The following is a 26,188-nucleotide window of genomic DNA, read 5'->3' as shown; positions in this document are numbered from 1 at the left end:
GCTCCCCGTCACGACCAGAGCTCAGAAAAAAACGCGACGTAATGTGGATTTGGCCCGACCCAAGTCTTGTACTTTGGCCTGGAGATGGAGAAGAAGAAAACACGCGCTTCGGCTGCGATTCAGATAATATCGACCTAATACGTGCACATTGGCAGGCTCTTCGTAATGGAATCTGATGGCCGGACGCGTACAATGAAAGAGCGTCGGGGGCCAGGACTCAGATCAGAGAGAGAGAGAGAGGGAGAGAGAGGGAGAGATAGGGCGATTGAGCAATGAAATGGAAGAGAGAAGGATCTCGAGGTGACAATAAAAAAAAGTCCCAGAGCAGGCGACGTAAAATTTACCCAAATCAGACCGGGAGACTACTAGCTGGCATCAATCGAAAGTGAAATTAAGTGGGCCGCCGGCAAAGGATCGCCTATGTCTGCGTCGTTGTCCGTGCTGGATGGGCAATGGTAGGGGTACAGGCAGGCAGACGTGAGAGGAGGGAGAGAAGGGAGAAGGGAGAAGGGAGAAGGGAGAAGGGAGGAGGGAGAAGAGCCGGTGTTGGCAGCTGTTGTGTTGTGTTGTATTGTGTTGTGGTTGAGTGGGTGCGGTACGCTGCGTAATAAAGTGAGCCTGGCCGGGTTTGTGATTGTCTGTCGGCCGGTCTGTCTTGTGTACGTGTGGCGGGAGAGATGGATCAATGGCAGGCAGGAGAGAGAGACCTGACCTGACCAGACCACACTCACACACCACCACCGCCAATACCACCACATACCTAGCTAGAATACACATACATCTGCTAACACCCCAACCAACATCCTGGATACCTTATCCGCACCCGTCTCTAGACGACACAGGTGCTTCCAAACCCACTACTACCAATCCTCATGACCCCATTCAACTGCCAGAGTTCGTCCCGTGCCTCCTTCAAGTTCTAGTGATGATGCCCGACATCGCCAGCCATCCTCTCTGGAACGAGTCCACCAGCTTCATCATGGCAACGCTATCCAACCTCCGTACCCGAGTGTTGACATCTATTCACTTTCCTGTCCTCACCCGTTACCTGCCTGCCTGCAGCCTACCGCCTTGGGGTCGCCCCTGGTAGGCAGCCGGCACCATCGCCAAGCTGACTCCATCCACATAGCGTAATGTAGCCCACCTCATCACATCCATCCGCCAACACAAGTGTTCGAAGAGGGGGGAAATGAGTAGCCAACAAGGCCCCCTTTTTGTTTTGTTTTGAACACATGGGTATCTTAGTATTCTTCCAAATGCCATTCTCGTCTAGCTATTTCAGTACAGTAAGCTCATCATACAAAAAGAGTATATTCAGTCCCACCTTCACACGCGCCACAAGCGCTCTGGCAGTGAAAGCTCCCTACTCCTCGTCGTCCTCATCCTCATCCACGTCTTCATCGATATCCATGCCTTCTGCTGCTGTGATGGAGAAAGTGGGCTCCTGGTCGACACCAATGTAGCTGTCGCTCATGAGGAACAGCTTCAGATCGTGCTTGCCAGCCGTAGGAACCGTGTACTCGAGCCGGACCTTGAGTTGCTCGCCAATTGTCACACGCTTGATAGCCAGAAGGGTCTTGGAGCTCTCCTCGCCCACAACCAGCCACCAGTTTTCCATCTTCTTGGTGGGGTAGAAGGGTGCGTGCACTGTAGTGTCGACTTCTTCATCCTCCTCCACCTCGCGCTCAATCTGTACATTGAGGTACGCCCGGCTCGTTGGCACGGATATTGTCCTCGTCCAGAACCTCGAAGTTGAGAGTGATATCAGGATACTTGGTGTTGGTGAAGTTTGCTGCTTGAGCCAACTGCGGCTGCGAAAGACCGAGACGTTGGATCAATTTGGCGTAGTCGGGATTCTCCTCGGGGTTCATGGCCTCCATGAAGTCAAAGATGTCCTTGATTCTGTAGCGTAGTATTAGCTTCGGCGTCAGTTTCAGTTGCAAGAGATTTTGGTACGTACCCGAACTCGTTCGCCACCTTCACGACCTCAGGGCTGAAGTGAGGAATCTGCTTCAGGGGGCTGTCTCGGTCCCAAAGCGCTTGAACACTCATCTGTGACATCTCCATGGCGAACATGGCATTGAGATGACCATCGGAGGACAGAACATCCACCGTGGCACTCAGTAGGCTCAGTATCTTGGAGATGATCATCTCTTGATCCTTCGCCAGGTCGATCGGCAACTGCATGCGAGAGAAATGGGCTTGCAGAAGGACGAATGTCTTGAAGTGAGGCGAGTCGTAGACTGGCTCCGACATCTTGACAGGTACTCTGTCGTAGATGCGACGCAGAAGGCTTTCTTCGTGACGCCTGATTTGAATGGACTCAAACTCTGTCGCCGAGGTCACGATCTCGAGAATGCCCTTGAGCTTAGTCTTCGCACTTAGTGACAGCAAGAACGTCTGCATCGTGATGTACGAAATGTTGTAGTAGGCTGCGATCATGGCCGCATTCTGAGGGGCAACGGATCCATCATCTTCATCAAAGTCAATGATCTTGGACTCAGTAAGCTCATTGAGCGTTGTCACAACGAGATCGGACAGGTACGCGTTGAGACCATCGTTGGTGGCGCTGGTCAAGCTGTAGTAACTGGGGTTTGCAAGCAATCGCCGGTAAAAGTAGGTGAAAGTTGTCCAGTTAATGGCGTCTTCAGCGGACTCGATCATCTTGGTACTAACTTCTGTAACGAAAGCATCGTGAACGAAGTTGTGCAGATGCGACTCGACTGGCAGAGCCTCGTTAAGGAACTTCTTGTAGTATTCCCGCTTGGTCCCAGGCACCATCAGGACACCACGGACACGTCCATCGGCAGGTTGAAGGGCTTTGCCGAACATCTGGAGGACTTCGCTGAGGGGGTAGTCAAGGTACCGGTGCTCACGGCCTTCATAGTACTGAGTTCCCATAACAACGACGAGGTGTGCAGTGCAGTGGAGCTCCCAGCACACATCGCGAGAAGCCACGACGACTTGAATGGCTCCTTGGTTGTAGAGGTGCTTGACAATTCTCTTGTCGCTCTGGCTGAGGGCTTCGTGGTAATAACCGACACCATGGGAAAGTGCTTCAGCTAAGGCTTCCTCGTGAACACGCTCCAAGATTGGGCGAAGCTGATCCAAGCCTACCCGTAAGAACCTGTCTTCATTCTCATCGGCTAAGCATGCCGCAAGTATATCACGAGCCGTGAACCTAGTCTGCTTCCTGCTGGAAACGAAGACCATAGCCGGCTTGTCAACGGATGTTTCGGTGATGGCCAAATATGCCGGCTTGGCCATGGCAAGCATGAGAGACGGGAAATGGGGGATCGAATAGGGCTGGATGCGCAATTCGAGTGGGAGAGGTCGAGCATGAGGGCTGAAGTTGTAGATGTCCTTCTTCTTTGCATCGATCCACTCCCCAATATCTCGGGCATTGGCCAACGACACGCTGAGGCCAATAATACGAAGGCTCATTTCCTCAACCTGAGAGCGAATATAATGCATGCGAGACACAATGATCTCGTAGATATAACCAGACTGCCCTCCCAGCAGGTGGAGCTCATCCGCAATGAACAGCTCTACTGTCATGATGTTCTTGCGGCGTTGCCATTGTCGTGACAAGACATCCCATTGTATTGGGGTTGCCAGGATGAGGTCTCCCTTCTCGAGAAGTTTGAGATCTGTGGCCGTCTCTCCGGTGAGCTTGACAATATCCTTACCGCCCCGTACAGAGCCAAGACGTTTTTCCCAGTCCGCGTGACGAACATCTACCTGTTCCTGGAATGGTGCAATGTAGACCGCACGTCCATACTCGGGTTTGGCCCAGTGTCTCAACAGAGCAAACTCGGCACAGACAGTCTTGCCACTGCCCGTAGGTGCGCCGATGAAAGCATTGTCGTCTGTAGTGTAGAGGGTGTTGAAAGTTTGCGTTTGGATCTTGTTGAAGTATTCCCAGTCGTTATAGATCGCTGCATAGTCCTTAGCCTTCAAGGCGGATGGAGCCAAAGGCTGAAGATCCAACAGCTGTGTGTGCGGGGGAATTTTTCTGGCAGGATCAGCTTCTGGAAGGAAATCGGCAGCCGGGTCTCAGAATGCATCCATCTGTCCGAGACCACTGAAATGAAGTAATTGGGCGGCATGGGATCGGTGATTGGCACAGTGAATTCAATCAGGTGCTCGTTGGACTCTGCAACGGCGTAATCCTTGCGGAGAATGAATTGGTCATGGAAGAGGACATCTTCACCATCGCAGTCCTCGACCATTATCCAGAAGCTCTCGGCCGCACCATGCAGGGCATCATCCCATTCGAAATTGGGTGTTATACTGAGCTCAACCCGCAGCATGGAGCGTGTCATAGGCTGTGCCTGAGCCTGGACTTCGACTCGGGGGACGAACTTGAAACGAGTTCGCAAACTCTCCGCCCCTCTTTCGGCATTCCGAGTAGTTGCCCCATACGTGGAGGGTCAATGTCAAAATAACTGCTCCAAGGCACATCTACTCTTTCAGCCTTGGTGACGATACCACGCTCGGCAGGCTTCAGGGGAATTGTCGTAGTGGTGTCATAGTTGGCCACATGCGCTTCTCAGCCATCTTGCAAAGGTCCAGTGCGGTTTTGCAAACGCTAGCCCAGCCCTTTTGAAGAGGAATCTCAAAGATTGCGCGGAGAATACGACCTGCCGACTGCGTCACGTATACCATATCCGCCATAAGAGCGAGACCGTCGAGTTTCAGCCGAGAGATATACGCCTGGAGAAGAACGTTAATCTTCGCATGTGGCTCCTCGATGCTTTCTTTGACGGGTATAGGTACTCTGCCAAGTAGCTTGGCCAGCTCGAGCTTCTCGTCCTGCCTGACAGGGATGTACTTGAACTCGGCACTCAGTGCGAATACGCGGAAGAGCTCGATTGTTGTGATGGAGGGCTGGATGAGCTTATTATAGGTATCCATGGACCCGTGGGTAATGTAGTAATGCGAAGCAATCCTTCCCAGCTCTGTACCCTTTAATTTGCCCGTCTTTTCGTCGTAGGTGACGAGGCCGGCTTTCTTCAGTACCGCGGCAGCGGAGTGAACCAAGTCTACACGCTTCTGTTCCAGAGCGTCATCGTCTTCGTAATCGGCACCGACGCTGTACAGGCCTGGTGACCGAAGCATTCTGACGAACAGGTACGTGTAGCCAAGCCACTCGACACCTTCGTCTCGGCTCCTGACATTGCCCAGGACGATTTCTGCATTAAGATTATCGACCAGTCGGCTTGCGAACTGACTTTCAATGGGCAGTTGCTGGTTGAGCAGTGAGAGGTAGTACTGCATCTCATTCTGTGAGGTGATGATGATACCCTCACCATACGTATCGTACTGAGGTCGCCCGGCACGTCCAAGCATCTGCAAGACGTCTTGAGGGCTCAGCTCTACCCAGCTACCCTTCTCCGGGGAGTATACTTGCGTGCCCTTGATGATGACAGTGTGGGCCGGCAGGTTCACACCCCAGGCCAGGGTAGCCGTACAGACAAGCACCTGAATGAAGCCCTTCTCGAAGAGCTCCTCAACATCCTGTCGGTCTGCGCGACTCATACCTGCGTGATGGATGCCGAATCCGTAGGGCAGCAGATCTTGCACGTCCTTGTCGGTGGCGTTCTCGGCAATATCCTTGACGACCTCCCGAGAACCAGAATCATGTTTCATAATCTGATTGATAGTCTCCATTTCAAGCGCTTTGTCCCGGACATAGCGTGCCGTCTTTGCAGTCTCCTTTCGGGAATGGACGAAAATCAGCATCTGGTTCTTGTGAGTTCCCACATGCTCGATGACCTTGTTGTATGTAATGTCGTTCATCGTTTTGAGCTGCTTGATCGCTTTTCTATCCGTGACACCAATGAATTCTTGCCTCAAGGGGCATGGTCGATATGAACCATCGAAATGGAACATGTCCTTCGTCACATCGACTCGCAAGAAGCTAGCGACATCTCGATAGTTGGGTAGCGTAGCAGAAAGACCGACAATACGGACGGGGTCACCAGTTTGTTCTGTTTTCCTTATCGTCCTACTGACGATGCTTTCCAGGACCGGGCCACGATCATCGTGTAGAAGATGAATCTCGTCAATGATTATAAGGCGGACAAGGTTGGTATAACTCAGATCAGTTGCTTTTCTCGTAATCACATCCCATTTCTCCGGGTAGTAACAATGATTTGTGTCTCAGCGATTTGCTGTTTAGTGAGCTGGCGATCTCCCGTCAATTCGGCAACTGTGATGCCGTATTCAGCAAGTCTCTTCCAAAATTGCCCACTTGCTCCTGGACCAGAGCCTTCAACGGGGCAATGTAAACGATTTTGAATGAATCCAAGTCGATCTCGCCCGTCTCCGGGTCGCGATGCTTTCCAACCTCTCGTAGAATTGTTAACATGGCAACGTTGGTCTTTCCACTACCGGTTGGGGCACAGATAAGCATGTTGCCGTCATCTTGAAATGCGGAAGGATAGCATTTGGACTGGATCCGGTTCAGAGACTTCGCACCAGACGAGCTGAAAGGGATTCGCGACCATTCAGGCATATCGGTGACGGGGATGAGGTGGTCAGAGGGATCGCTTCTCTTCTTCGGCGGGGGTACATGGATTTCCCTCGTAGCCCTTGAACGTGCGTTTGGTTGAGCCTTCGGGTAAACGGACTTTGGGGTTGGTCATCAAATGGTTGCCCTGTTCAAAGATGAGATTCTCCAAGTTGATGAGCTTTTTCGGCTGCAAGCCACCAACAAGTCCACCTTCGGCCTGCCCGGTTTTAGGGGCAGCTGTTTCTGCAAGAGAGGAGTCTTTGTCGATATCCATCTTGATCTCGATCTTCTTCTGGCCTGCTGTCGCCTTCTTGCCCCTTAGCTCATCCAGGATCCACCGAGCGCCTTCTGATGCCATCTCACGCTCGACCACTCCGCGTTCCTCGTCGTTTTCAGCTCGAGCAAGGCGTGTGAGCCAAATCACCTTTTCGCGGTTTTCGATCAGTTTCTGGACAACCTCGTGGTGTTCATAGTCGAAGAGCTCCATCAAATCGTTTTCGATTTCTCGGAGTTGCTTTTCTTCTCCGCCTGGCTCGTCAGGCTCGCCGGACAGCATATGTAGCGCCTGAGTAGTCTTGTCGTGTTGTATATGCGCATCAGGATACAGCTTTCCAATCTCTCTCTGTAGCCAGTAGGCATCGATATCGCGTGCAGGTATGTAGTTCTTGCCCTTTGACTCCTCACTCGTTTTACTGACTGATGGACCAGAGTCAAGCACCATCTCGTCTCCATCAACGATCCGGCCCTCGACGTCTGCTTCGCCGGTCAGAGCCCGATCCTGCGCGCCAGATAATTCTTCCTCGTCGTCTTCAGGGCCAGCCTCGTCGTCTGTTGACTCGTCGCGGACTTCGTTCAGAATTGCGGCATCCTCGTCCTCGTCGTCGTCGTCGAATACGACCGCTACACCTTGTCGATCGTCGATGTCTGCATCGTCCTCTCCGGCACCGGCTCCAGTATCCATCTCATCGTCGTCCTGGGCGTCGTAGTCGGTAATCTTTTTGCCTAGGTTGACCACCTCGTTGAACTGCTTGGGATTCAGTGTTGCGCCTAGCAGGTCATCGACTTCCTTCTTCTTGTCAAAATCCTTCATGTCCTCGTCCTTGAGGTACTCCAGGACTGCATCCGCAGCACTGAGAACAATCTCGTGGGAGACATCGCCAAGATTCGTCGCGACGACGTTGAGGATGAGTTCGAACGTCGCCCTTGTCGCGGGAGTGCGCGGCCGGTACCTGAGTCCTTCGACGAGCAGGTCGGATTGGCCTAGGATGCCGACACCTCTCGTCTGTTCGGCCTTTCTTTTGCGCTGTTCTCGAGCTAGGATGTCCTGGCCTTCTTGCGCGCTGCCTCTCTCGACTTGAGGGCCCTTCTTCGGCTTCGGCGCAGCGCCCCGGCCTACATTAGCGCCCATGTCGCCAATTCGGAGACGCCCAGCAAGCGATTCGGGGTCGCCGGTGGCTTCATCGGTACGACGCGTGACAAATCGGCGATCCGCCTGGAGAACCAGGTTGGACATGGCCGAATACTTGTACTGCGAGACATCTCGCGCGTGATTGTCGCCCATCTTGCCGGTTTAATCTGATGGTTTCTCAGCAACAGGGCTGGAGTTTGTATGCACAACGAAACGATCAGAGGCACGATCTATGAGAAACTGGATTAGGAAGGGAGGGTCCAAGATCGTCACTTGTTGGTAGGACTCTGCCACGGCAGTCGTTTGGTTGTTGGTGTGAGGCGACGCCCTCTTCTCTGCGCGCTCTAGGTGGATGGCATCTGAGTTCCCCGGCGATGGTGTGATCAGATAGCCTAGCCTGAATATTAAATAGATACGATTGGTTCGAACAAATGAGTCAAGTCGAGGTTATTGACCCAAATTTGCGTTGATGATGCCTGAAATGAATGGATGGTATGTCCACTTTGCAATGGTCTTCTACCTAGTCCGTGTCTAACCTTTGGAGCTTCCGCCTCGACCATCAAAAAAGTTTGGGTTCACGTCGCGAGCTAAAGAGCTGCAACGAGAACTTGCAGCTCGCCGCCTCAGCCAAGCCACAGCGCCACAAATCCCCACGCCTCAGGCCTTAGAAGTTGATTGGTCCGTTGCCCACAGTGTTATTGAGTCGGGCATGCTTCTACATACCCTCCTTTCAGGTTCACTGGGACGACCATGATGAAGCGTTTGATTCGTTCTGTATCGTGGGAGCTGTACTCAAAGTATTTGTAATTGGCTCTGGGGACAATTGCCGTTCTAAGCCGGGTCATAAAATAAGCCGACCGACACGTTGGCCTACTCTCAAAAGCCAATCTCCTCAGACTTGCGGTCAACATTAAACAAAGTATCCCTCTCCCCGCTAGCGCATACAACTTACATAGCGGCCATGGATGATGAAAAGGTCGAGCGGCTTGGACAGAAGCTCATCGATGGCCTAGAAAACCGCATCCGGCCTCGCGATGAGGTCCTGATGATCCAGAAGCTGATGGCGGTGCAACTCGGGCAGAGCCTCGGCGAGGACCAGATCAGCGCACCGCTCTCGCTGGTCGACCCGGACACGATCGAGGTCTCGTCCGAGTCGGGGCATCTCCAAGGCCTTCAGAGACGGTACGTGGAAGCCGTGCGGCGGAACCTGAAGGCGCGTCTGGAGTTCGCCCAAGCGCACGACGAGCTACGGAGTATACCCACAGCGGCGCCCCTCAAAAAGCAGCACCATCCCGAGAGGGACGCCGAAAGCGGCAGCAACAGCAGCAACAGCTTGCTAGAACTGCACCTGGAGGTGGCCGAGCTTCGACAGCGGTCCGAGAAGCTGGACATTGCTCAGAAGTATATGGAACAGCTGGAGCAACAGCCTGCTGGAATGCCAGACTTCCTGGATCCGGAAACCATGTACAAGGACTGTAAGCCGCTGCCAGAAGTGCCCAAGGAGTTAATCGATGGATTCACAATGAGCCACGACGAGGTGACAGAAGCGGAACTTCAGGGCCTTCTCCAGAAACTGAAGAAGACCGTGTTGCGGAATAAGTTAGTAGCTCGGAAAGTTGAGCAGGAATACGACGCCGCGCAAGCGAAAGATCCACTGGACCCCAAGACTCTCAGCCCCGAGGCCAAACTACAAGCCCTCAACGCCGTCAAGACCACCCTAATCAACTGGATAGAATCGCAACTGCGTAAGGCCGGCGACGACAATGGGGACGCAGTCGGTGGGACACCGCTAAAAGACACTGGTCGAGGAAACCATACGGTCAACCTGGATGAGCGCTTGGCCGGTATTCAGGAGCAGTACACGCGCCATGTGGAACTTCGCAAAGAAATCATAGCCCTTATGGCCAAGCACGACAGTGTAAAACCTTCCGACTTGGACGAACCTCCCTCATCAGGGGCCGACAACAAGCAGCAGGAGGTCGGAGGCAAATCAGCAGCGGCGACGCCGACGGCACCACCGCCCTACGCCTATCTACTCACCCCCTATCTGGAGAAGATCCAAGCCCTGTCCCGCGAGCAGAAGGCCGCGATCGAGGAGAAGACGCACATCAACACGAGCCTGGCGCGGCAGCAGGAGGACGCCAAGCTGGCCCTCGAGCACCTGACCCAAGAGAGCCAGCTGCTGCCCAAGTACCCTGCGGCCGCCCGCAACAAGTCGCCCGCGCGGCGCAACCTCAGCTTCGGCGAGGCGACGCGCGTGTCCAAGCTGGGCGTCGCGAAGCAGGTCGAGCCCTGGATCTACGCCGCCGACTCGGCCAAGATCGCCACCCTCGAGATGGTGGCCGAGAAGGTCGAAGAGGGCATGCTCTCGATCGACGAGGCCCGCGGCGCCATCGACGAGGTCTGCAAGCTGCTGATGATCGACGTGGAAGAAGTGCAGCAGCGGTCCGAGCAAGACCAGGACACTGCTGCGGAAGATGCGCAGACTATCAAGAGTCCTTCGAAAAGGGCAATTGAGATAAAGGCACGAGAGGAGGAGGAGCAGAAAAAGCTACCCAAGACCATATGGTCTCATCTGGACGGAAACTTGGGGGCTATTAACGAATAAGATCCCTGAAGACCGTTTGAAGGACTTCAACATAATACTGTATACATGGAGATTGGGGTATAGCAAATCGCTACATGAACAGACTGCTGGGCAATAAATGTATTGTAGAATTAAGGATGTGCACTGCTCCGATCAGGCAGTCGGTAGCCTTAGCCTCAAATCAAGATGGTAGCAGCTCAAAGCATCTTCTATTAGCACACGCCTCTCTTACATCTGAGCGGTCATCTCTCTAGCCCCTGGGTTGAAGAGATCTAGTGAGGCGAATTTCATAACGCAGAAAACATGGCTTGCCCGCGATTTAGACTATGAGACAATCCCCTTGTCTTACTAACACATTTTCAGCCCTTTCCGCTCAGGATGTTAGAGATTCTCAGAGCTAGATCCAGGATCGAGAGATGCTCATCGGCACCATCAAGTAATCGCTTATCCACCTCGGAGAATACCAGTGTGATCTTATTCTTCTGCAGATCCGGTATTGTCTCATCCTGGAGCACGGAGTGGTAAAGCTAAAAGAGGGAGTATGTTGTTAGCGTCTAGAATAGCAAATCGCTGCAGCGAAAGCCTGTGCCTTACCTGTGTGACAACCTGAGTGGCACTCCAGCCGTCGGCCACCATATCTTCAACGATCTTCGCAACGGCCTGGTATGTCGCACCTGCCGACCTCGGCTGCATGGCCTTTTGGAGTGAGATGATGGTATCTTCAGGTACCACGCCAGCGATATCCTGCACGATCGCCACGGAGACTGTCTTTCGGTCCACATCCATGGCATCATCGGCGCTGTCGCCACCGTCCTGGTCCTTCTCGATTGCACCGACAAGCCTCGCGGCGCTCTGCAAGTACGTAATAGCCTTCCGCAGATCGCCCTCGCTGCACTTAATCAAGGCGTCGACCGCGCCGTCCTCGAGGCCCACACCCTCCTTTTCTGCGATCTCCTCCAGTCTTTTCTTGGCGTTGCCCTGGTCCAGACTCTTGAACCGGAATTTGCTGCAGCGCGAGGCCAGCGGGTCGATGATGCGTGTCACGTAGTTGCAGATAAGACAGAAGCGTGTGATCTTGCTGTAGGTTTCCATGGTCCGTCGGAGGGCGCTCTGCGCATCTTGGGTCATGCTGTCGGCCTCATCCAAGATAATGATCTTAAAGGGGGGACATGGATAGCGGCTTTTGTAGCCGGCGGGCGGGTTCGTGAGCTGCATTCGTGCAAAGTCCTTCACCTTCTCGCGGACTATGGAGATACCACGTTCGTCCGAAGCGTTGAGCTCGAGCACGCGTGACTTGATCATCTCGGGTCCGTAAAGCTCCTTCGCCAGCGCAAGGATCGTGGATGTTTTGCCGGTACCTGGCGGTCCGTAAAAGAGCATATGTGGAAGCTACATATAAATAATATTTGTCAGTCACAGCTTTTCCGTAAATACTCCAGCGTTGATCATGTTGGACATTACATTGGAAGCTTGCAATGTCCTCTGGAGCACATTGACTGTGTGATCTTGGGCTGTGACGTCGCTCAATGTTTTCGGACGGCTATACCAGAGGACTACAGTCAGTATCGGATATGCAAATATCTCTGTTGATTGAGTGCAACTCACTATTTCTCCACCCAAGGTTGCCGTCTCGTGTTCTGCTTCTTGTCGTCGGCTTTCGGCCCAGACCCGTTTGCTGCGGCGGCTTTGCGCGCCTTGAGGTCGAAGAAGCTTGCCATCACAGCGGCTCTGGAGACAATGGATCTAATGAAACTCCTATGCACTCTTGGGAGGAATTAATTCCGTGGTGCTCGTCTGGAGGTGACGTGGTCGCTTGTAGATGCTATTCTGACACGGACAAGCTGTGTGGCCTGTCTTTCGGAGCTTGGAAAAGTACGCGTTCGTGACGCGACTGACGAGAAATCAATTAAGATCCCTGCAGGCTACATTAACATCGGGCGACGGGCGATGGTGGGGGCATCAGTACTATGTAGGTACCTAGCTCCCAGTCTAGGCTCCCCTCGCTCTCCAGCTTACACATGATCACCTCAGAGAGGTCCAACATGAATGAACAAGAGACATGTATTCCTTACTTGTATACGGCTTATAATGACATGTTTCGATACCATCTTTCATTGCATGATTCTCTTGTGTATTTATCTCGGTTGATTTAAGTAAACATTTATTATTCAAAACAAAACATGCTGCCATGCTAACGCGGGGGTGGTATCAATCTACTACTATCGGGCTCACAACAGCAAAATTACCTAACCTACCTAGGCAATTCCATCCAAAAAGGCAACCTTACGCTTTCCCAAGCCGACCAATTAAGCATACACCATTTGCTTCAGCCTCTTCTCCATCGTCTCGCGTCCCTCCAACGTCGTCCACACCTCATGAGGCGCCTTCTTCACAATGTCCCAGTGCTTCAAGTTGTGCGTGAGTCCCGTCAGATCCCTTTGGGCCTCCTCCCACGCATCATCGCGCCGCATCTCCTCGCCCGAGCTGATGATAGTAAGCGGCGCCTCCTTGTACTGGATCGCACTGCTGCTGGACACGTCGCGCTTCGTCAGGGTGTCGGCCACCAGGTTCTCCTGCAGCTTCGCGAAGATGAACTTGCCCGTCTGGTAGGCCGACCGGCCCCATACGCGGTCCTCTTTGTTTCGGCCCTTGAACAGAGCGCCCGGGATTCGGTCCAGGCCTAGCGGGCTGAGGATACCTCGTAGCCAGAGGAAGAAACCAGGGCCAGGGGCGCCGACTCGGTACAGCAAGTCTTCATGTAAGGGGTCAATCATCAGGAGCCCTTTGATCAGCTCCCCGTTGCGCGAGGAGAAGATGCGTGAATAAACCGAGCCAATGCCAGCACTAAGCAAAACTGTTGTCATGTTCGATTAGTTGACTGCGGAAAGCACGAGGATCTGTGGAGTTGCCTCACCCCAGGGTCCATCTTCCCCAGCTCGAGCCAAAGCTTCGCTTACAGCTTCCACCGCCATACCGGCGGATAGCGGGGACGGCGCGGTATCACTCTTAGAAGTTGATCAGCATCTCCTTAAGGAATTATAAAATGCCTTCAACCTACCCATCCGAAGCCAGGTCGGTCGACAAAACAGTATCTGCTAATGGAGCCGTTGTTGACTGCATTATCGGCGAATTGCCAGAGCCCGTCTTCAATCGTGCCCTCTCCGGCCTCGAGCAGTACCGTTGGCAGCTTGGTACCCTCGGAGTCTGTCTGGTTACCATGGCAGTACACATGAATCAGATATTTGTCACCATCAACCCAGTATCGAGTCCCCGGAGGGGCGAGGCCAGCGTCGAGAGCTCGGAGTATAAGGGTGCAAGTCGTCAGGAAGAGAGCCACGGTCAGAACAATCATGGCAAGCGTCGAGACGAGGACCGCCGACCATTCTCCCAGACTGCGCCGCGTCTCTGCCCGGCCAGTAAGTCGTTCCTCCTCCTCGTGCTTGCCCCAGAGCACCAAGCGGTCTGTGACCAACACCCAGACAGCAATCAGGAATGCCCCTGTAAATCATGAGATATTAGTTGCGTCCTCGTTATGAATTGTCCCCCCTAGTTTCAATATTATTGCTTACAGAGCACCGAGACCATGCCCACCCATCCTTCTTCATGCCGAGTCTTCTCGACGGCCAGCAGCAGGACCGTCTGGACCAGCAGCAACGCGCTCATGACGATGCTAAGGATGCGCACGGACTTGGAGGGATGGCGAAGAACACCAGGCTAAAGAGCAGGTTGGACAGGGTTATGCTGGCATAGCTGAAGGCGAAGAAGCCCGAACCGCGCGTGTGGAAGCCTGGCGGCGTCACGAACTGGCCGACCAGCTGGAGGATCCACCAGACGAAGGTGACGAGGGTGAGGAAGATGGTGATCCATCGGACGATTCGGACAGACCACAGGTTGTACGGCGATACCTAATGAGAAAGTTTCGTTTGGTCAGCTCTTCCTACTTCTGGTAATAAACTGTTGTCAATCCCATCCCATCCCATTTTCACTGGAATGTTGCATCATCGCGTACCGCTGGATCGTCCGGGCTGAGAATAGTCGTGCTCTCAACTCTGTTAGGAAGCAGTCGGGTGTGCTCGTTGGCGACCCGGCCGTTATCATGCGACTCCCGCACCGAGCTGTCGGCGTCTTCGGCGCCGTTGTTGTCGCCGTCGTCCTTCCTGGACGAACCCCAAAGATGGCTCATTGTGCGCCTGATCTTCTTGGGCAGGGATGCGGACTATTTCTAGCAGAAACGAGACCTCGAGGGAGCTCGTGCGTGGCGATCAACCGGTTCTAGAAATATAGAGCACAATAAAACAATGGGAATGAGAGAGGGAGGATATCTTTGAAATTGCCCGGGTTACAGAATAGAGGACAGTGTGTATGTCCAACGTCGAGGTTAGGCCATAGTGACGCAAGCAGATACTACACCAGAACATGCGACCAATCCCGCCCATTTCCAGCCAGGCGGAAGCAGATGGGATGCTCTAGGTTAATGCAGCAAAAGCACTTATTTAGCGAGGCTCGTGGCTGGCCCGTAGGAGAGTTTAGTCCGGATTCCCATCCGGTAGTATGGCGCTTGTCCCAATTCCCATGCGCTTTGGGGAGGCATTGGCCAGGATGCCAGGATGCCAGGATGCCATGCTCGATCCCAGATCACCCTCGAATGGTGGCATAGCAAAAGCTGGAAAAAGCAATCAAGTACGTCATTCGGCAGTCCCAACCCACACTAAGCTTCAGGCTGCCTCTCCCCGCCTGCGCTTTTATGATACTTTCTTGTGCCCCGCTAAGACAAAGGCATCTAAGGCCCGAGGAACAGATAAGAGGTACGTGTATAAGTTATCAATTACAAGACAGTTCTTGACATTCCCAGCCACCACTGACTGAAGCGCGAGCTTCCTTGTTTGATAGCCTTGAAGATAAAAAGTGAACACTCAGTTATAGCTTAGGTAGCATGTTAGCCTGCGGCTCTCCCATTGCTGACACATTGGATACCTATACATATGTGCGAATCCCTCATATGGTATCCCACTTTCGTAGTAATTAAGTAGGTTTACTTTGGCTATCAGAGCATTCCAGATCCGGAAACTAGGCGCATACAATTCCAAAAAGACAAAAAAGACAACTCCAAACGCCACGCATAGTCTTATCACTGCCCAGCCACCATATCATAATCGTAACCTTCTGCCACCGCAATTGCATGCCGCGAGGATCTTCCAACACGACACAGCGCCAGCCTACAGAGTTTCATGCTTGTAGCTGGCCAGACCTGTGAAGACAACTATACATCGACCGCAATTTGGGGACAAGCCCTGGAAACAGCCGTTGATGGGAGTAAGCCATGTTGTAATACAGATCTAAGGAGCCCCTGGAAAGAGCCCCGCAAACATAGCCTCATTCATTCTCTGATCAGGCATCTTCTCTCGGGTAACAATGCATCGGGAGGCTGCTCATCGATGAATGTTGGCTCGTGCTAGAGCGCGATCCTTGCGATGTGCCCCCAGTGGTACTGAATGACTGACGAATTCTCTTTTTATTGTCTGTATTTCTTTTGGCAACCTCTTCGGGCTCTGGACCACGGCCAGAAGGCTTGATGGCATTTGATGGCAGAGTCGTGGTGGGAATATGGAGCTTCGCTCCCGCTCGAGGATCATCCAGCGCAATGCCAGCTCGCTGGTAAGTGCCCTTTCTGTGCTGCTTGAATGCTTGGGTCGAAGGCTCAGATACCGATACCCATTCCTTCAGTTGGGTCAACCACCGCCCTTTCCCCTCTTTCCCTTTCCGCTTGTCGACTTCCGAAGTCGAATTACCCCTTGACCTCCCGCCGTTGCTAGGGCGACGGTCCGCGGCTGCAACTTTGTTATCGTTGGGACCCATTTTGGAGAGCTTGGGTGCGGGATGGTGCTCAGTGAGCTGACTTCGAGGTATGCTATCGCCCCCGATATGCTCCCAGGCATATGAGGGGAACGCTTCAAGAGCCGGCTCTGGTGCTTTGGCCGGAGGGGCACAGGTTTGAGAGCTTGAGGCTGGGCGATGCGGGCTGGTCGTATAGACTCGAACCAGCTGTGATGCGTCAAACGATGAGGCCGTCTTATGCTGAATTAAAGAGGTGCGCTTGAATCGTGGGGGCTTGGGAGGTAACGTATAATCGCCAAACGAAAAGACCTTTGACGCCTTGTTCGGATTGTAACTTGGTTCTTTCGTCTCCTTTGCCTCCAAAATATCTCCTATCGACGTTGTACTTCGCGTGTAAGACGCAGACAGGCTGAGCAATGTGCTTCTACGCTGCTTCTTCCTGGTGCTCTCCCTCTCCTTGGAGGGCTTGTTCAGATCTAGTTGATCGAGCTGACGCTGAATTGCGAACTTCCCCTCGTGCTTGTGTGGTTGGGCGTGTGGATGCTGACCACCCTTGAAAAAGGAAGTTTCCTCTGACCACGTGCGGCCTTTCGAGCAGGAGTGGAGGGAGGGACTGAAGACCTCGCACACTTGACCACAGTTTGAGCTTTCCCGGTTCGATGTATGCGGGCAGTTTTGTGTGCGAGAGCCGGTAGATATACCTATGGGATAGGAAAAGTTCCGGGGAGTAGGTGCGGTAAACAGTTGCTGACAGACTGAACTCTGTGGCGGTAAGTTATCGTCTGCTATTGGCGATTCGAAGACGGTGGGCGTCTTCGACTTCCGTAGACGGCCCAAAGCCACCATGGTAACCGGAGACTTTAAGGGGGCTAGCCACGAGACTTGTACCTAGTGCCGCGGGGTTTCTAGCACTCCAACCTTAAGGGGCAGGTCCTCGACAGGTCTCGGGTCAGCTGTAGGATAATAGTTGGTTTTGGGGGTATTGCCACGAGAAGCTTGGGGCTTGCAGAGGCAAGGTTCCTCCGTCTGACTGCAGGCAATCAAAGCTGCGAGACGACACCCAACGTCCTCCTCAAAGAGCAGTTATCCAGCTGAGTGTACGACAACAACAATCCAATCATACAAGCAGCAGAGGCAATATTGACGACGCTCGTATGTGGATGTAAGACCTTGTGCAATACTTGGCTGAGATCCTTGCTAAAGCTGGCGGGAATGGAGGACCGGATAGTACACGACAGATCCAGCGTTGCTAGTGGTGTGAAAGACACGAGAGACACAGGAGGGAGTTATCGTGTGGTGGTGTCACTTTGGTGAATCGTCGAGACCAGGGTTTTTGAGGCTTCGGGGCTCCGAGGCTTCGAGAGGACTTGGATTAAAAGGACTTATTATAGTTTAGGGGAGAGTCAAATGCTGCAGGAAGCCGAAACACGCGAGTCGCACATGGCAATCGAATAAAAGAATGGCGTGTATGACAGACAAACCTACCAATATTATATCGTGTGAGGAAGGCGCAAACGACGGCGATGTCTGATGGAAGCAATTACAGTCAGTTTGTTCTGCAAGTCGATCAACTAAGTACCTAATGTACCTACATATAAGCAAACCCGCCATGTCCAGCCAACGCCTGCCGCCCACGCAACTATGCATTTATTGATTTGTGAGCAAAGCTGCCCAATATCAGTATGCGCTTGCTTCTGTGACGGCCGCTGGACTGCGTGCATCCCCGCATACCTATGCAACTACTAGTACAGTACATCATTGATCATGACTGGTAGGGACTACCGAGGCTGAGGAAGAATCAAGTCTTGATGGACTGAAAAGCAAATCCAATCAAATCCAGACGGGCAAGTATTGTCTAGTGGCTTTACTACTAGAGGCAGTTGAGAGGAGTGCTGCCGCCGCCCCCCACCCCCCACGTGCATGGATGATGATCAAGGTACATAGATGTATGTAGATCTCCCGATGAGTCGGGGTCCACAACGCTGACCCGTCAAGTCGGGTGTTTCCAAATTAGTCCCGAGGCGTGTCTGACTTCAAACTTGACTGGAAGGTTGGGCTGGGTCCACTGCCTTTAGGTCGAGTCCTCGCCCAAGTCCTTTCCTTTCTCCCAACTTCACTTTTAACTTCTTAACCCCTGAAGAGTAGGCGTCCTTTGCGCAACATTCTGCGCGACTTCGGTCTATGCGTGCAAGTTTTTACTAGTTCGCAAGAAAATCTCGCCATCGTACACACGTTTTGCCAGAATCTCGAGGTTCTACAGCCTACCAGACACTGCGTCAGGGGCTAGCCTTCTTCGGATTTCCCCGCTTTCGTGCTATTGACCTTGTGGCGTCATTGTCACTCCAGTCTTCCACCGACCCGTGATTCCGACTTGCCTTGACAATGTCGGATCTGGGATATTCGGCTCCACGCGCCTTCGATTTTACTTTGACACAGCCTACTTGGCTAATTTCCAACGCCTATTTCATATTTGGCCCATCTACACCAACTTCCCCCTTTTGCAACGGCAACGGCAACTGCGTCTGCGTCTGCGTCTGCGTCTGCGTCTGCGTCTGCGTCTGCGTCTGCGTCTGCGTCTGCGTCTGCGTCTGCGTCTGCGTCTGCGTCTGCGTCTGCGTCTGCGATGCCGGGTCTTACCCTCAACACGGACGGGACTGGCATCCCTCAGACGCCAGTACCCGTCCCAGTGCCCAATATCGCCGGCTATGCGCCGCCAACCACCAACAACTCAGGTGCCACTACAGCTCGAACTGCTCCCATGGCGTCTTCTGCGCCCACTGGAACCCTCCCAGGACAACCAGCCTCAAATACCCCCTCGACCAAGAGTCCAGTACCGGTACCCACCGTTCCACAAAGACCGCCGCCAGCTGCGACGACACCCGTAGCCAGAGCCGCACAGAGTACTGCACCTTCTTCGCCGCCGCGGCCACCTGTGAGCCCGATCACACCGCCGCTCAACCCGGTTCAGTTCCCTCCTCCGCGCCAGTCGTATGCCTACTCTTCGCATCCCGCGCAAACTGTCGTTGCACCCCCACCGCTGGAGCCCATTGAGTTCGACATAAACCCTGATGTCCTGGCTCTCAAGTCTGCTATATCTATTCTTCAGATGCAAAGCAACAATGCCAAGAAGGACATGGTCGCCCTGCAGAAGGCAAAGGATGCCGCCCTGGAAAACCCGGAGGCCTTCATCGCCGACCTGCAGAGTGGCGGGGTGCGCATGGCGGGCGATACAGCCGGCGCAGGACGCCCTGGCTCATCCTGGTCCTCGTCCTCGTCCTCGTCAGGGGCGGACGAAGACACTCGAATCAAAGACGAAAATGACGAGACTACGACCAAGCGTGAATCAAAGCCTTGGTCAACTTTGCCCGCTGCGCAAAATGTGTATCGATGCCCGCCTATCAATTGGTCGCAATACGCAGTCACAGGTGAGTCGCTGGACAGACTACACAGCGAACAGCTGGCCCGACCGAGTCAAGGTGCTCCTGTAACGGTCACACCCGATGGTCGTTACGAGTTTACAGGGGCTGGCAAGCAAGAGGAAGTGGTTGGCGTAGCAGCGCCGTACAATCCCTTGCGCGACAAGATTGAGCGCAAGAAACCGAAAGGTCCACCTCGATGAAGGCTTGCCCGTCTGCTCTTGAAGATGCACGCGACCTGCGCTGCGAACATGGTATGCAACAAGCATTGCTGCGCAGCGCAACCGGTCTCACTAGCAAGTATTGCCTCGTACAGTCGTGCCATCGTTAGCTTTTACCCAACATACCATCGCGGCATCCAAGATCACATACCTAGGCTCGTTGTAATAGTTCCAAATGGTGATACCACACCTGCCCAGTTTGTTACTGCATGAGAAGTGCAGGGCAACAGCAGTGATTCTGGTATGAGATAAGAGCATAGTGACATGGCAAAATTACAACTGGGGAGATGAGCCCAGGTATTATGCCGGATTAGACCAGCATCCATGAACTCAACAGCATACATACATCGACGATGTAACATCACAACATCAAGCAAGTACCACGAAACATTTGGATGATTATGGGCTGGCAGCTTCGATAGACCCTGCTACCCCCGTGGTCTGGCATGAGAGATATAGATAGAAGTCGCCATTATAAACATTACCCATGTAGTCTGTCTGCTTAATCATGTCTTCAAAAAGTGGAACGATTCAAGGGTCCTCTAATTATTGCTAATTGCACTCAGACACCCAATCTCAATCTTCATCGTTCGCATGCCCCTCCGGCTTTTGTGCTATATATTTCTTTCACGACTTGGGTCCAGAATATGGCGTGACTACGGTGATTGATCAACTCTGGATGCCACAAGCAGTTATGTTGTATCTGCCGTGGAGCTGAGATCTCACCTGATTGGACTCGAGTAGAATTCAACGACAAGAAGCCGATCCAGCATGGCAGGAAGTGATTTTTGCAAGAAACGCTATCTCTTCATATTATGGGAACTGCTGGTCTTCCTTTCAGCCTTGCCAGCAAAACATACACGCTTTCGAAGGCCTGAAACTGGGAATCAGAGCCTGGATCTACCAGTGATGCCTTTATCCATGCCAGTGACCGTGTTCCCCGATGGTGGCCATCCACTCCGTCCGCTATCCTCAAACGCCTTATGATACCACCACCAGCCAGCTGCAAAACGCAAATGGATATTAAAGAAACCCCTGGGAATCTGCAGTCGTGAACATCAAAAAGCGTAAATCATCAGTTGGTCAAACCCGCTTTAACGCATGGGGTAGTACGCGTCTGGTTCGTAAAGTACACATCGCAAGAACGAGTAAAGATGACGACCAAAAGGCCCTCTTATAAGTCCTCTATGCTCTGCTGGACAGACCGGCGAAGGCGGCGGTTGTACATCTTTCGGTCTTCAGGAGTTCCCCAGAATAGCTTATAGGCCTCGGGGTTGACTATCGTCCGTGGATCGTACGGTGGTTGCTCTTCCTCTAGGGCATTGATGACGGCATCTATGTGCTGTTTGATGTCTTCACGACGTGAAGGGTTTGGCGTATAACAAGGCGTACCATCTTCGGCAATACGATGGTGAAACACTCGTGTCTCGAATTTGACAGAGGGTTGCTCTTCGGGGAAGCGAGGGCTGAACCTGAGCTTGAAACGGAACGAGCCTCCGTCAAGGTTCGTCATAGGACGTCCGAAATACGTCAAGTTCCACACGAACGGGTTGCCGTTCTCCAGTTCGACACTGTGAGGCACCTCGCTTCGCTTGTATGACTCTTGAATTTGTTCAAACTGACGAGCGAGATTTACAGCCACCGTGCCATCCTTAACCTTCGGGTGGAGGCCTTCTGATGCCCATCTATCTGATTCCGACTCCAGAGTAGCCTTGATGTGTCGAAGGCGGCGCTCGAGCTCCGTGTAATTGAACTTTCCGTCCATGATGTTGCTCGAACCCTCGAACGGCATACGATCAAAGGCCTGCCCGTCCTTGACTTCCTTCTTTGCCTTCTCAATGGCCTCGAGGTATGAATCATAGTACCAGAGAAAGCGGTGTTTAACCAGGTCTTTAAATGGCTCCCAGGGTACCAACGACTCATCAATGTCTTCATCGGCCATGTCAAGATCATAGTCGTCATTATTCACGATCGAGGTCGGCTGGACACTGTTACCAGTGATGCCAAGGTATTCTTCCATGCGCTGGATGACGGAAATACGGAGTGTCTCGTGTCGAATCTGTGGACGTGTCAGTTGGATGGGCGCTCCACTAGCCAGCCTAGCAAGAACACCGGATGCCTTACCTTGGCTACGTATTCCTTCTGCGCCTTCTTGTCGTGCTCTTCGTTGGCATCCTCGAAGCCTGGCTCGTTCTCGTACGGGTTGGACGACATGAGACTCTGGATGGAGAGAAGAATAGATTCCAGACCTTGCGCAGCAGACCACTCCTCACCTCGCTCGCCCCTCCAAGTACCTAGGATGGATAGGCAGACCTTGCCGTTGGCGTATATGTTTGGGTTGAAGCGACACCGGCCGTTGCTCGTGGTCATGGCGGTAACTGCAGGTGACTTGCGCGGGTATTCCTTATTGAACTTGACGGCGAACTCGAAGAAGCCGAACTCGTAGGGAGTCTCGTGGGGGCCGATGATCATGGTCCTTACATTACGCACATCTCGATCCCGAAAGGCCACGGCCAACGAGAGGTCTGAGTTCTTTTGGAGGTCGCTAATTTCCTTGGTGATGCGGATGATGGACTGGTCCGCCATGGTGCCGACTCGGATGAAACAATCGTTTGTAGGTCACGTCGGCCAAGACCGTAGAATATGACGATGTAAGGCTGTACCGCATCAAAAAGGAAGGGAAGGAACTACCGTAGTGCTGGGGCGGTATCGAAACACAATTTGAGTTCGGTATCAGCGATGGTGGGGGATGGTAGTTCTCTGTCCAGGTAACAGAATTTGAAGAGGGGCGAAACGAGAATAGGCAGAAGAAAATAACGAAGGGAACAACAGAGAGGCGGTTCAGGACCTGAGGTTATTCCACGTAGGGAGGGGTTACCAGCGGAAGGTTCGTAGTAGGCAGGGTTGGGAAATGCTGTAACCGCATAATATGATATTCACTATAATACGGTATAAGCGCATTATTCAAATAGAGGTATCTGAACACCTACCTTAACTGAATAATATTATCCTCATGAAACCTTTTTTTATGGCATAATGCATTATTCGAGGGAATTACCGGCATTATACGGAGTACATATTTGATCATAATGTGCAGTTAGGCCTGGGACCGAAGCGATAGAAGGCACATTTAGGTAGAGATCAAGCTGAAGGGAAGCCTAACAAGGCCGGTCTGGATGCCTACCTTGATTAATGTCTACAAACGAAGCTGGACCTGGTGCATACAATTAAGGTACCTGCGATCTCTCTGTGACGGCAGCAAAGCTGAGGTCATTCAAGATGGAATTCAGGGAGCGTCCCTAAGCCTAGCTAGCAGTGGTGGGGTTGAGACTAGTGCGGGGCACCAACGCCCGACGTGCTTGCCTAAGGTTCTTCACCACGTTGCCTTCCGCCCCATTGTGTGTTGTCGTCTTATAGGGCGGCATCATTCACAGTTTACAGGCTATCTTCAATGGATGCAAGACAAGTAAGCGTCTGCATACCTCAAGCACGGCTGTTTGAACCACGTCGCATATATTGGACAGCTTATATACATGAGGTAGTCAGGCCATGCCGATTTGACGTAAGTACTTCTTACTCTCGACTTACACGAATCTGGTCGATATTCAGCATTTTCCATCCATACTTGATTATCAATTGCATGCCTCTGGATAAAAGATAGAACAAAAAAGAAAGAAAATAATATTCTTCTTCGCATCGCATAGAGCATAGCACTCGTACCCTTCAAATTTCATCTGTATGGTTCCTCCAAGTCCGCTCCGTAATCATCAATTTTGTTATGCGGCCCGAGCCTGTATCAGACCGAATCCATCCGCCTTACTGTACAGCGTTGCAGTTGGACTGAGCCTTTGTGCCCTTGGTAGCCTGACAGGTCAAAGTGGTCGCCAAGTTGACGGGGATCAGTACATATGTAAGGCAGCAACTCTATCATCCTACGTCCAGGCAGGTTATGTACAGAAGTAAGTTCTGGGTTGCTGCTATATTTAACAAGTGTATCCATAGCATGGTATCGTGATGGAGCTCCAGTTCCAGTTCCGCCTTACCGCACCGGCTCGGATCGGTCGACACCCCCGAAATACCTATTAAATTACAGGGCGGTGAGCCAAGTCAATTAGGGAGGGACCCCTGGCCGATCACTCCATTCCACCCGATAAGTAAATGACCCCGGGCGCCATACCATCACCAAAGCTGGACCGCCGCAGGTGAGCAAAAGCTGTCGTTTCTGCCAATTACTCCATCCCAACGGTTCCAATTCCAGCGCAAATTGCCATCCAGCCCAATAGTACAATTCCGCGACCATGGCCACCGAAAAGCACCAGCAGAAGCTCAGCCTCGGCCGCGTCGTCGTCATCGGCGGCTGTGGTTTCCTGGGCCACCACGTCGTCAACCTGCTTCTCCGCAGCTGGAGCTGCAGCCACGTCTGTGTCTTGGATCTGCAATGCACCAAGAACCGGCGCCCTGAGTCGGACGGCGTCGAGTACGTCGACGCCAACATCACCGACAGCGACCAGCTCGTCAAGGAGTTCGGACGCATCAAGCCCGACGTCGTCATCCACACGGCCTCGCCCCCGCCCAGGGCAGCGGCAACGTCAGCCACGACCTCTTCCAGCGCGTCAACATCGACGGTACGCGGAATGTGGTGACGGCCTGCCAGCAGACCGGGGTCAAGGCCCTGGTCTTCACGAGCTCGGCAAGCATTATGAGCGACAACAGAAACGACCTGATCAATGCGAACGAGACCTACCCCGTCATTCGGGGCAAGATGCAGAGCGAGTATTACTCGGAGACCAAGGTATGATCGCACAATACTGTTCTACCAAAACCGCGCGCCGTAATTAACGATATCTTGTCACTCATCTAGGCCGAAGCTGAGTCCATAGCCCTTGCCGCAAACCGATCCGAGACGGCCCCAAATCTCCTGACAGCCTCTATCCGACCCTCTGGCATCTTCGGCGAAGGTGATATGCAGGCCATCTACCACATGGTAAACATCTACGAGCAAGGGAAACACAATGTACAAATTGGCGAGAACCACAACCTGTTCGACTTCACCTACGTCGAGAATGTCGCCCACGCGCACCTGCTAGCGGCGCGCGCCCTGCTCGTGACCGCCGCCGCCGAGACGCAGCCCCTCGACCACGAGCGCGTCGACGGCGAGGCCTTCCTCGTGACCAACGGGCAGCCCGTCTACTTCTGGGACTTCACGCGCGCCGTGTGGCACGCCGCGGGCAGCGACAAGGGCCCCGGCAGCGCCTGGGTTATGTCGCGCGAGACGGGCCTGATGCTCGGCTTCCTCAGCGAGGTATACTTCGGGCTCGTCCGGAAGCCCGCCACCCTCAACCGCCAGCGCATCATCTACAGCTGCATGACCCGTTATTACGACATCACCAAGGCCAGGAGACGGCTCGGCTACGAGCCCCTCGTCGGGTTGGACGTGGGCGTCCAGCGCGCTGTGGCCTGGACGCTGGAGCAGAGGAAGAAGGAAAAGAAAGCTTAAGCAAGCATAATAATAGTCTCTCCATGCACAACATGGACTGTAATATATTACGCAGTGGCAAGGTCTCACAAACACCGTCATTGTTGGATGTTCTTGGGGCCATTGTCGTCGCCGAATAATAACAAGCAAGCTATCCATGATTATATAATCAATGCCTGGGGAGCAAATTCAGCTAGAAGTGGACAACGAACGCGTTGTAAGATATTAGAAAGTTTAATAATACCGGATCAAGCCACGGCAGCCCTTTTTGAGATGGCATAACTTGGTTGATAGCATCTCATGGCAGGGAAGTAAAGGCTACTATGCTTTACAAAAAAGCGCATAGCAGTATGTGATAGGCTGGAACACGTGAGAGCAACTCTAATGACGATGATGTTTTGGAATTATGAGCGCCCTGCTTGAAAGGCCCCTCGGTCTCGATTCGACTGCAACTACCTTACTATCCCTTAACTACGTAAACGTTTCTGCTTTGCGCTGCTGGCATATCCTTTCATCCCAGAACCACGTTCTACTGGTTTGTCTTGATAGAAGTTGTCAGGGCCATTCGATGCTGTACTTGGCATTGGTTTGTCGGGACAGAATATGATGGTAGTATGTCCAGTGGTTAGGATCGGGTAGGCTAACAGCAATACCATCCCACAGACGCGTGCCCTGCCAACCAGGAGAAACATCGTATTGGAGCCTGTACCCACCAAGCCTCTTTCCCC

At 52.9% G+C, this 26,188-nt stretch overlaps 10 protein-coding genes across 10 annotated transcripts; 3 read left to right on the top strand and 7 right to left on the bottom strand.

Moving 5' to 3' along the window:
- Positions 1–1,363: 1,363 nt before the first annotated feature.
- PG994_010889 (pre-mRNA splicing helicase) lies at positions 1,364–4,313 on the bottom strand (the record flags this gene model as incomplete). Its single annotated transcript, XM_066862298.1, has 4 exons — positions 1,364–1,690; positions 1,746–1,902; positions 1,961–3,938; positions 3,992–4,313. The coding sequence occupies 4 exons, from the start codon at positions 4,311–4,313 to the stop codon at positions 1,364–1,366; spliced, it is 2,784 nt and encodes a 927-aa protein (XP_066711408.1).
- Positions 4,314–4,506: 193 nt separating this feature from the next.
- On the bottom strand, positions 4,507–5,802 carry PG994_010888 (pre-mRNA splicing helicase; the record flags this gene model as incomplete). Its single annotated transcript, XM_066862297.1, has 1 exon — positions 4,507–5,802. The coding sequence occupies one exon, from the start codon at positions 5,800–5,802 to the stop codon at positions 4,507–4,509; it is 1,296 nt and encodes a 431-aa protein (XP_066711407.1).
- Positions 5,803–6,542: 740 nt separating this feature from the next.
- On the bottom strand, positions 6,543–8,078 carry PG994_010887 (uncharacterized protein; the record flags this gene model as incomplete). The annotated part of the gene is made up of 1 exon (XM_066862296.1): positions 6,543–8,078. The coding sequence occupies one exon, from the start codon at positions 8,076–8,078 to the stop codon at positions 6,543–6,545; it is 1,536 nt and encodes a 511-aa protein (XP_066711406.1).
- An 808-nt stretch (positions 8,079–8,886) lies between these two features.
- PG994_010886 (uncharacterized protein) lies at positions 8,887–10,533 on the top strand (the record flags this gene model as incomplete). Its single annotated transcript, XM_066862295.1, has 1 exon — positions 8,887–10,533. One exon carries the CDS (start codon positions 8,887–8,889, stop codon positions 10,531–10,533), a length of 1,647 nt encoding a protein of 548 aa, XP_066711405.1.
- Positions 10,534–10,871: 338 nt separating this feature from the next.
- PG994_010885 (uncharacterized protein) lies at positions 10,872–12,239 on the bottom strand (the record flags this gene model as incomplete). Its single annotated transcript, XM_066862294.1, has 4 exons — positions 10,872–11,039; positions 11,107–11,901; positions 11,947–12,052; positions 12,118–12,239. Coding segments are annotated over 4 exons (1,191 nt in total), but the record flags the coding sequence as incomplete, so codon positions are not given.
- A 579-nt stretch (positions 12,240–12,818) lies between these two features.
- PG994_010884 (uncharacterized protein) lies at positions 12,819–14,695 on the bottom strand (the record flags this gene model as incomplete). Its single annotated transcript, XM_066862293.1, is given in 6 exon segments — positions 12,819–13,366; positions 13,427–13,517; positions 13,571–14,010; positions 14,082–14,182; positions 14,197–14,417; positions 14,522–14,695. The coding sequence occupies 6 exon segments, from the start codon at positions 14,693–14,695 to the stop codon at positions 12,819–12,821; spliced, it is 1,575 nt and encodes a 524-aa protein (XP_066711403.1).
- Positions 14,696–15,900: 1,205 nt separating this feature from the next.
- PG994_010883 (uncharacterized protein) lies at positions 15,901–17,193 on the bottom strand (the record flags this gene model as incomplete). The annotated part of the gene is made up of 1 exon (XM_066862292.1): positions 15,901–17,193. The coding sequence occupies one exon, from the start codon at positions 17,191–17,193 to the stop codon at positions 15,901–15,903; it is 1,293 nt and encodes a 430-aa protein (XP_066711402.1).
- Positions 17,194–18,970: 1,777 nt separating this feature from the next.
- PG994_010882 (uncharacterized protein) lies at positions 18,971–19,966 on the top strand (the record flags this gene model as incomplete). The annotated part of the gene is made up of 1 exon (XM_066862291.1): positions 18,971–19,966. The coding sequence occupies one exon, from the start codon at positions 18,971–18,973 to the stop codon at positions 19,964–19,966; it is 996 nt and encodes a 331-aa protein (XP_066711401.1).
- Positions 19,967–21,158: 1,192 nt separating this feature from the next.
- PG994_010881 (ubiquitin-conjugating enzyme) lies at positions 21,159–22,570 on the bottom strand (the record flags this gene model as incomplete). The annotated part of the gene is made up of 2 exons (XM_066862290.1): positions 21,159–22,043; positions 22,109–22,570. The coding sequence occupies 2 exons, from the start codon at positions 22,568–22,570 to the stop codon at positions 21,159–21,161; spliced, it is 1,347 nt and encodes a 448-aa protein (XP_066711400.1).
- A 1,712-nt stretch (positions 22,571–24,282) lies between these two features.
- Positions 24,283–25,481, top strand: PG994_010880 (sterol-4alpha-carboxylate 3-dehydrogenase (decarboxylating); the record flags this gene model as incomplete). The annotated part of the gene is made up of 3 exons (XM_066862289.1): positions 24,283–24,531; positions 24,594–24,776; positions 24,846–25,481. 3 exons carry the CDS (start codon positions 24,283–24,285, stop codon positions 25,479–25,481), a joined length of 1,068 nt encoding a protein of 355 aa, XP_066711399.1.
- Positions 25,482–26,188: the final 707 nt, after the last annotated feature.

This window comes from Apiospora phragmitis (assembly GCF_038363925.1).
Source record: "Apiospora phragmitis strain CBS 135458 chromosome Unknown utg000010l:1.0-9815664.0:1.0-9183399.0, whole genome shotgun sequence".
Taxonomy (NCBI): domain Eukaryota; kingdom Fungi; phylum Ascomycota; class Sordariomycetes; order Amphisphaeriales; family Apiosporaceae; genus Apiospora; species Apiospora phragmitis.
This window is presented reverse-complemented; position numbering and strand designations above follow the sequence as displayed.